Source organism: Tenrec ecaudatus, chromosome 6 (assembly GCF_050624435.1).
Source record: "Tenrec ecaudatus isolate mTenEca1 chromosome 6, mTenEca1.hap1, whole genome shotgun sequence".
In the NCBI taxonomy this organism is placed as follows: domain Eukaryota; kingdom Metazoa; phylum Chordata; class Mammalia; order Afrosoricida; family Tenrecidae; genus Tenrec; species Tenrec ecaudatus.
Genome location: NC_134535.1, coordinates 33,975,418 through 33,985,479, shown reverse-complemented (window position 1 = coordinate 33,985,479; position 10,062 = coordinate 33,975,418). Strand labels below are relative to the sequence as shown.

General features: G+C 40.9%; 1 protein-coding gene across 1 annotated transcript; it reads right to left on the bottom strand.

Moving 5' to 3' along the window:
- Positions 1-9,040: 9,040 nt before the first annotated feature.
- LOC142450772 (translation machinery-associated protein 7-like) lies at positions 9,041-9,235 on the bottom strand. Its single transcript, XM_075552729.1, has one exon. It carries the CDS (start codon positions 9,233-9,235, stop codon positions 9,041-9,043), a length of 195 nt encoding a protein of 64 aa, XP_075408844.1.
- Between the last annotated feature and the right edge of the window lie 827 nt (positions 9,236-10,062).

The following is a 10,062-nucleotide window of genomic DNA, read 5'->3' as shown; positions in this document are numbered from 1 at the left end:
GAGAGACTCTCTCAGCTCACTCCCTGAGATGATGCTCTACTGACAAGATACATGGCACAAACTGATAGACCCTGTGCCCTAGGAACTGGAGAGACCACATGGAGACCCCTGCCAACGCTGAGATGCTTACAATGCCACTGGATCCAAAGACTTCCCACTCAAAGGCCTATGATCTTCCTACATTCGGCATCATTGCATGTGTGTCTTGAATCTAAAGAGGAATTTATAGGTATCAGACGTATTGGCTAATATTGTACTGATGGACTTGATCTGGACCGGGCTGGGATGTTTTCTCAATATTCAACTGCTTTGTATATAAATCTTTCTTATACACATATGTGTTCATGGGAATTTGTTTCTCTAGTCTACCCAAAAACTAACACAATCACTGTACCTAAAAGAACGAATTGACATTCAACCATTTCAGGAAGTAGCATATGAACAAAACCCAACAGTACTGAAGGAAAAAGTTCAGGCTGCACTGAAAGCATAAGCCCGAAACACGGTCCCAACAACTGAAATGTTTCAAGAAGCTAACGAAGCACTAGAAACACTCACTTATCTGTGCCAAGAAATGTGGAAGACCGCAGGTTGGCCAACTGACTAGAAGAGATCCAAATTTGTATCCATCCCAAAGAAAGATAACCCAATAGGATGCTCAAACTATGGAAAAATATTGAGATCACATGCAAGTAAAACTTTTCTGAAGATTGTCAAACAAGTGTGCAGCAGTACATTGACAAGGAGCTGTTGGAGATTCAGGCCAGATTTTTAAAAGTATTTGGAAGAAGGGATACCATTGTTAATGTCAGATGGATTTTGCCTAAAACTAGAGAATACCAAAAACCAAAACCAAACTCACTGCCAGCAGTCAATTGCATCTCATAACAACTCTATAGGACAGAATACAACATCCGTGCTAGGTTGTCAAGACTATAACTGTTTAAAGGAGTAGAAAGCCTCATCTCTCTCCCATCGAGCAGCTGGTGCATTCGGTGGATCTGAATTGTTGTCACTGTGCATAGTCCACTACACCACCAGGACTCCTAACATAATGTTCACATTATATAGCAATATGATTAACTTCACATTTAAGTAAAATTTTGCTACAGATCATCCAACAGTGATTAGAGCAGGACATTCACAGGGAAAGCAGAGAATACAAGAAAGATGTTAATTTTACAAAGGTATTCGACTGTGTGGATCATAAAAAAACAATAGATAGTCTTTAAAAGAATGGGAATTCCAGACCATTTCATTGTGCTCACGCCAAATGTGTACCTCAATCAAGAGGCAGTATGAGAACAGAACAAGGGAATAATGCATGGTTTATAATTAGAAAAGGTGTATGTCAAGGTTGTACCATCTCACAATACTTACTCAATCTGTATGCTGAGCAAACCATCAGAGAAGCTGCCTTGTATAAATAAGAACAAGGCATCAAGATTGGAGGAACGCAATAAAATGATTTAAAATATATATATTGAAAGTGAAAAGGCATTTACACCATGGAAAGTAATATTTTTATATACTATTAGCTCAAAGTAAGGATGTATATTAAGTTACTCTGATGGGACACAGATTAAGCAATAATAAAGTGCAAAAATAATGAAGCTCATGTTAAGATGACTCAAAAATAAAGATTGCAGGAAGGCATATTAACAACGTGTTGCATGCAGATGACACAATCTTGCTTGCTGAAAGTAAGGACGTGATGCACTTGCTGATGACGATCAAAGATTGCAGCCTTCAGACTGGATTACAACTCAATATAAAGAAAACCCAAATCCTCACAAACTGATCCGTAGGTAACATCATGATAAATAGAGGAAGAATGAAATATTTCTGGATTTTGTCTTGCTTAGATTCTAGAGCTTCTCTTGTTTGGATCCACACTCAATGCTCCTGAAAGCAAAAGTGAAGATCAAACAATGAATTGCATTGGGTAAATCTGCTGCACAAGATCTCTTTAAAGTACTGAAAAGCTCCGACCGATCTGATCCCACCACCCCGAGGCAAAACACTAAGGGTGTGGAAGAGAACAGCATGTGGAACAGAACAACAAAGTCCCCAAGCAATATCAAAAATAGACTTTGGGGCCAGGGCTTGGCGCCCCATCAGACTCAACAGGAAAACACCCCTAAAGCCCAACAAACCATCCTTGACATAACTACAAGCTTTTCTTTCTTGTTGTTGTGTTTTGTTTTGTTTTTGTCATTGGCTTGTCATTGTTGTTTTGTTTTATTTTGTTGCTTGGTTTTGCTTTGTCTTGTTTTTGTGCATGTTATTATCTCCGCAGGTCTGTCTAAATAAAATAGGCTGAGTGAACAATCTGGAGTTAAAAACAACAGGATGGATGGTTCTGGGGTTACATGCGAGACGGGGAAGGGAGGAGAAAGGAAGTGGAGTTAACAAACCCAGGGACAAGGGAACAACAAGCAATCCAATTTGGTGGTGAAGAGGGTGTGGGAGGCCTGGTAGGGCGTGACCAAGGGCATTTTAATCGAGAGGAATTACAGAAACCCAAATGAAGGCTGAGCATGATAGTGGGACAAGAGGAAAGTAAAAAGAAATAGAAGAAAGAGCTAGGAGGCAAAGGGCATTTATAGAGGCCTAAATAAAGACATGTACATATGCAAATATATTAATATATGAGAATGGGGAAATAGATCTATGTGCATATATGTAAAGGTTTAGTATTAAGATCGCAGATGGGCATTGGGCCTCCACTCAAGTACCCCCTCAATGCAAAAATACTTTGTTCTATTAAACTAGCATTCCATGATGCTCACCTTCCCAACACAATCACTGAAGACAAAGCAGGCACATAAGAAAATGTGGTAATGAAAGTTGATGGTGCCCAGCTATCAAAAGATACAATGTCTGGGGTCTTAACGGCTTGAAGGTAAACAAGCGGCCATCTAGCTCAGTAGCAACAAAGCCCACATGCAAGAAGCCCACCAGCTTGTGCGATCACAAGGTGTCGAAAGGATCAGGTATCAGGCATCAAAGGACAAAAAATCATATCATTGTGAATGAGGGGGAATGCAGATTGGGGACCCAAAGCCCATCTGTAGGCAATTGGATATCCCCTTATGGAAGAGTTTCTGGGAGGAGACAAGCCAGCCAGGGTGCAGTGTAGCAACAATGAAACATACAACTTTCCTCTTGTTCCTAAATGCTTCCTTCCCACCCACTATCATGATCCCAATTCTACCTTACAAGTCTGGCTAGACCAGAGGATGTACACTGGTACAGAGAGGAACTGGAAACACAGGGAATCTAGGACAGATGATCCCTTCAGGACCAGTGGTGAGAGTAGGGATACCGGGAGGGTCAAGGGAGGGTGGGGTAGAGAGGGGGACCCGATTACAATGATCTACATATAACCTCCTCCCTGGAAGATGGACAACAGAAAAAATGGGTGAAGAGAGACCTTGGACAGTGTAAGATATGACAAAATAATAATTTATAAATTATCAAGGGTTCATGAGGGAGGGAGGAGCGGGAAGAGAGGGGTAAAAATGAGGACCTGATGCCAGGGGCTTATGTGGTGAGCAAATGTTTTGAGAATGATGAGGGCAATGAATGTACAAATGTTCTTTACACAATTGATGTATGTATGGATCGTGATAAGAGTTATATGAGTCCCTAATAAAATGATTTTTTTTAAGTGTTGAAAAGCAAAGATGTTACTTGAGGACTAAGGTGTGCCTGACCCAAGCCATGGTATTTTCACTCGCCTCATCTGCATGTGAAAGATGGACATTGAATAGGGAAAACTTAAGAAGAATGGATGCATTTCAATTATGGTGCTGGTGAAGAATGTTAAGAGTACTGCCAAAAGAACAAGCAAATCTGTCTTGGAAGAAGTGCAGCCAGAATGCTCCTCAGAGGCAAACAGGGCATGTTGCTTTGGACATGTTGTCAGGAGATACCAGTCCCTGGAGAAGGGCATCATGTTTGGTAAAGTTTGGTAAATAATGTTTGGGAAAGTGAGGGTCAGTGAAAAAGAGGAAGGCCTTCAAGAAGATGGATTGACACAGTGGCTGCAAGAATGGGCTGAATCATCAGAACAATTGTGAAGATGGAGCAGCATAGTGCAGTGTTTGGGTCTGTACACCACGGATTGATAGAGGCTGCTACTGTGGGCTCAAACATAAGGGCAATTGTGAGAGGGCTCAGGACTGGACAGTGTTTCGCGCTGTTGTACCTAGGGTCACTATGAGTCGGAACCAACTGGACAGCTCTTAACAACAAGATAGCTGTATCCGGTCCATTGACATCCTCTCCAATTTACCATACTTGGCTCCTAGCAAAGTGTTATCACACTGAAGATGCCAAGTAGTTGTTGAGTGAGTAAATGAGCAAATGAGTTCATCTATATCTGGGTGAACACACTTCTCTTTTATTACACCTTGTGTGCTCTATTCTTTTCCAATGAATGCTGTTTTCCTTCCCTCAATTGATCAACAGTCCACACTCCTATAACTACACTACTCCTCTGCGCTATGGCCCCAACGATCCTGAAGCATCACAGAACCGCCTTCCAATCATCAAAGGCTAATACGAGATTCAAAGTGGCATGTTCAGGAAATGCCATTTAAATATTGCCTCATTTCCTATGATTTCTAGGTAGTTATACTCACATTATGAATATTAAAACAACTAATAAAACTTCAAGGTAAAATATTCTTTTGTCCACATTCATGGGAATTTGGTTGAATTCTATGCCAAATATTTTCATTCTTTCCCCCATATTTTTGAATGTAACTTTATCCACTTCTCCCCAACATTTAATCCCTCACCGCAGATCCATGCATGTGTGATTCCCTCAATAAAGCAACGGCAAAAGTTTGCTATTTCAAAATAATGACACAGTGGCTTTGTCTCCAGTTCACTTCACTTCTGTCCAAGCACCGGCCAGAAGACAGAGGGGAAATGCAGTGTGACCAAGAACTACATCTCATTACTGTTGTTGTAACATCCGTGCGGCAGTGGTATAGCACTGTGCATCTGTGGTTTGGGAGGCTGAGTCCCAGTAAATGTGAAATAAAATGATGGCTCCAGATTTCAACAAATCTTACCTTGGCAGAGAGCTAGATACAAACCCCAAATGTGATGGAAAGCAAATTTTGGCAATTTTTAAAAATGTAACAGTCAATCCAATCAGAAGCCAGCTTCAAAAGAAATGTCATCTTCCTTCTTTGGATCTCATAATAACCACTAAAATATACCCCCCAGGGGAACACTTAACAAGAGCTGGGTTTTAAAGAAATTAAAGAATCTGTAGAAAGTAAAATGATGCACCTGAAAATAGGATTCAGCCTCCCCTTTGTTTGAAATTGAGTAACACAGAACGCAAACAAAGGAAACAAACAATTAAAATGGCATGTGGTTTTTCTTTCTTTCAAACTTCACTTTCATAAAACAAAAAGACCATTTTTGCAGTCATGGTTTCTAAGGGTGTGCTTTGTTCTCCTGTCAGGCGATTTCTAATATAAAAGATGCTTTCTTCGGGGACCCCACACCATGAAAGCCAGTCATTAACTCCTTTATAACAAGAAATTCTCTCTCCCCAGGAATGCAGACTAAATAATATAAGACTGCTTCTCTTAATCTTTCTGTCAAAAATCTTAAGAATTTTCACTGAATCAAGACTGTTCTGAACCATGAGTATTCTAAACAGCAAAAATCTTACTAGTTTAACTAAAGTGCTATCATCTAGCCTGGTAATAAAGCAGGTTATACTAGTATCTACTTATAGCTTCAGATAAAAATACCATAATATATACATATCTTATGACTCGTCTAGAATTTTACATAGTTAAATTCCTTTCTCTGAATTCTTTTGAATGACACTCATATTTAAAATGTGAGTTCAAACAATCAAAATTTTGTTGCAAAAGACCAAAAAAATGCACATATTTTAACACAACTCTGTGTACAATGTATGTATATATGAATGATACCAAAAGATGTTGCCTTTATTTAGAAGAAAAAGAAACATATATAAAATAAACACAAGTAAAAGTTGGCATAGTTTCTACATCAAATAATATTAATATAACATATAAGAATACACATTCAGGCCTCCTGTTTCTTTAAAGTAATGGTCAAAAAGATGAGAGGAATCCAGGAATCCTATTGAGCCTCGTGTGCAGGAGTGCTTGCTCCAGGTAGAGGGGAAGTTGGTACCATAGTTGTTGCTGCCCTTCTTAGTGGCCATCAAGCTGGTCCTGACTCCTGGCGACCCCACATGTGCACAGAAGAGCTGCTCCACACCGTTTTCAAGACTGTGATCATTTGAAAGCAGATTTCCCAATCTGTCTGGATGTGTTTGAACTGCCAATCATTGAGCTAAGAGTTGAGTGCTTAATCACTTATGTCACCAAGCTAGAAGGTGTGAGACAGTAGAATAAATGTGCATCTATCACTGTTGAAATGGATGCTTAAAGCCTGTCAACTTTTTAAAAAAACCTTAAACTTCAAACCTGAGCAAATGAAGAGGGAGGAAGAGAGAAGGAAGCACATGCTGGCCCACCAAGTCTTGACAACGATATTCCCACTCAGAGCAGCCAATCCACAGAGAGGACCCTATGGCCGGGCCCACTATGAGACATAGCATCCTTCACTGACCCATAGCCCTACAGGAGACAACGCTGGAGACACAGTGTGGTAATTGCACCTGATCTGACCCCACCACACTGCGGCAAAACACTAAGGGTGTGCAACCGAACAGGAAGGGGAACAGAGCAACTAAGTCCCCAGGGAATGCCAAAAATAGACTTGGCAGGGCTTGGCACCCCATCAGACTCGACCGGAAAACACTCCTAAAAGCCAACAAAAATTCCTTGAACTAACTAGAAGCTTTTGTTTTTTGTTGTTGTTGTGTTGTGGGTTTTTTTTGTTTCGTTTTGTTTTGTCATTAGCTTTTTGTTGGTGGTGTTTTGTTTTCTTTTGTTGCTTGGTTTTGCTCTGTCTTGTTTTTGTGCATGTTAATATCTACACATATCTATCTAAATAAAATAGGCTGGATGAACAATCTGGAGGAGAAATTAACAGGACCAGCAGTTCCGGGGTGACATGGGAGAGGGGGAGGTGGAGGAAAGGAAGTGATGTTAACAAACCCAGGGACAAGGGAGCAACAAGTGATCCAAATCAGTGGTGAGGAGGGTGTAGGAGGGCTGGTAGGGTGTGGTCAAGGGTAATGTTACCAAGAGGAATTACTGTAACCCAAATGAAGGCTGAGCATGATCATGGGACAAGAGGAAAGTCAAAGGAAATAGAGGAAAGAACTAGGAGGCAATGGGCATTTGTAGAGGTCTAAATAAAGGCATGTACATATGAAAACATATTTATATATGAGGATGGGAAATATATTGATGTACATATATTTATAGGTTTAGTATTAAGGCAGCAGATGGACATTGGGCCTCCACTCAAATACTCCCTCAATGCAAGAATACTTTGTTCTATTAAATTGGCATTCCATGGTGCTAACCTTCCTGACACGATCACTGAAGACAAAGCAGGTGCATAAGCAAATATGGTGAAGAAAGCTGATTGAGTCCAGCTATCAAAAGATGCAGCATCTAGGGTCTTAAAGTCTTGAAGGTAAACAAGCAGCCATCTAGCTCAGAAGCAACAAAGCCCACATGGAAGAAGCACATCAGCCTATGTTATCACAAGGTGTTGAAGGGGTCAGGAATCAGGCATCAAAGAACAAAAAGTCATACCATTTTATGCTCTGTCCCAGATACAATCACTGAAAACAAATGGGTATATAAGCAAATATGGTGAAGAAAGGTGATGGATCCCAGCTATCAAAAGATATAGCATCTGCGGTCTTAAATGCTTGCAGGTAAACAAGCGGCCATCTAGCTGAGAAGCAACAAAGCCCACATGGAAGAAGCACATCAGCCTGTGTGACCACGATGTGTCAAAGGGATCAGGTGTCAGGCATCAAAGAACAAAAAATCACATCATTGTGAATGAGGGGGAATGCAGATTGGGAACCCAAAGCCCATCTGTAGGCAAGTGGACATCCCTTTACAGAAGGGTCATGGGGAGGAGATGAACCAGTCAGGGTGCAGGGCAGCAATGATGAAACATACAACTTTCCTCTAGTTCTTAAATGCTTCCTCTATCACACACACACCCACTGTCATGATCCCAAAGCTACCTTACAAATCTGGCTAGACCAGAGATGTGCACTGGTACAGATAGGAACTGGAAACACTGGGAATCCAGGACAGATGATCCCTTCAGGACCAGGAGTGAGAATGGTGATAACGGGAGGGTGAAGGGATGGTGGGGTAGTAAGGGGGAACCGATTACAAGGATCTACATATAACCTTCTCCCTGGGTGGTGGACAACAGAAAAGTGGGTGAAGGGAGATGTCAGACAGTGTAAGACATGACAAAAATATACTTTATAAATTCTCAAGGGTTTATGAGGGAGTGGGGAGCAGGGAGAGAGGGGAAAATGAGGAGGTGATATCAAGGGCTCAAATAGAAAGCAAATGTTTAGAGAATTATGATGGCAACAAATGTACAAATGTGCTTGACACAATGGATGGATGTATGGATTGTGATGAGTTGTACGAGCCCCCAATAAAATGATTTTTTTAATGCATCCATCCTTTTTCAGTCTTCTTTGTTCAATGTCCAACTTTCTCATGCATATGTAATGTCCAACTTTCACATGCATTTTCTTTTTTTTAATTTATTTCAAACGAGTTGCTTTAATTCCAGATGGTACAGAATTCTGGGCATCACAAAGACTGAGCAGCTCTGGCAGGTTCTGGACTGGGTTCACTCTGACCTCACAGCTGAGACAGAAATGGCTGAGTGAGAAGAACTAAACATTGTATGATTTTTCTTCTTTTTTACAAAAGTTTATTCTTAAATGTACAGCAGGCTCTAAGACAACACTTCATTCTAACTATAAGTGGCAAAAAAAGTTCTAGCAGGGAATCCAGATGTCTACACAGGAACGGAATCAAGGGCCATCTTTTCCTCAGCCACCAAGAACAGCTCACTTTTTGCCAGGTTTCTTAATTCCACCTGTGGCCAGGGGCCCCTTCCCCGCGGCCTTCGCCTTTAGCTCCTCCAGTTTCTTTTGTTCTTCCTTCTGTTTCTGCTTGAAAGCCTTCTCTTCCTCGTCCATCTCCTTGTTCTGCTTCTGGGGTTGTTTCAGGGGCTTCTTCTTGCCACCTTCGCGGTCCGACATGGCGCCTGCCGCCCCTTCCCCAGACCTGCCACCGAAAGCTTTTCACATGCATTTTCATTGAAAATGTCATGGAACGAGTCAGGCACACCTTAGATCTCAAAGCAATCCTTACTTTTCAATATTCTAAAGAAGTCTTATGTAGCACATTTACCCAATGCAATACATCTTTTAATCTCTTGACTGCGGCTTCTATGAGCATTGATTGTGGATCCAAGCAAGACACAATCCTGAAGAAAAGAAAAAAAAGACACAATCCTTAACAACTTCAACCTTTTCTCCATTTATTATGATGTTACCTCTTGGTCCAGTTGTGATGATTTTGGTCTTCCTTATATTGAGTTGCAATCCATACTGAAGCCTACAATCCTTAATTTCCATCAGCAATTGTCTAAGTCCTCCTCACCTTCAATAAGCAAGGTTGTTTCATCTGCATAGTGCAGTTTTGTTAATAAGTCTTCCTCCAATGCTGATGCCACATTTTTCTTCATATGATCCAGCCTCTCTGATGATTTGCTGAGGATACAGATGGAACAAGTGTGGTGGGAGGGCACAACCCTGGTGCATACTTTTCCTGATTTTAAACCATGCAGTGTTCCCTTGTTCTGTTCCCACGATGGCCTCTTAATCCATGTACAAGTTCTGATGAGCAAATGAAGTTCTCATTCTTCTCAAGGTTATCCACATTTTATAAATAAAGGTTATAGCCCTCAAAATAACAGTACTGAAGCCATGAAACACCTCGTGATATGGATGGATTTGGAGAACATTATGCTGAATGAGGTTCTCACTGCTTGACTACTATTGAGTCAATTTGTACTCATATTGAC

Bases quoted from the DNA above. Each gene is read 5' to 3' on its own strand.
- LOC142450772 (XM_075552729.1), bottom strand. From the start codon at position 9,235: ATGTCGGACCGCGAAGGTGGCAAGAAGAAGCCCCTGAAACAACCCCAG.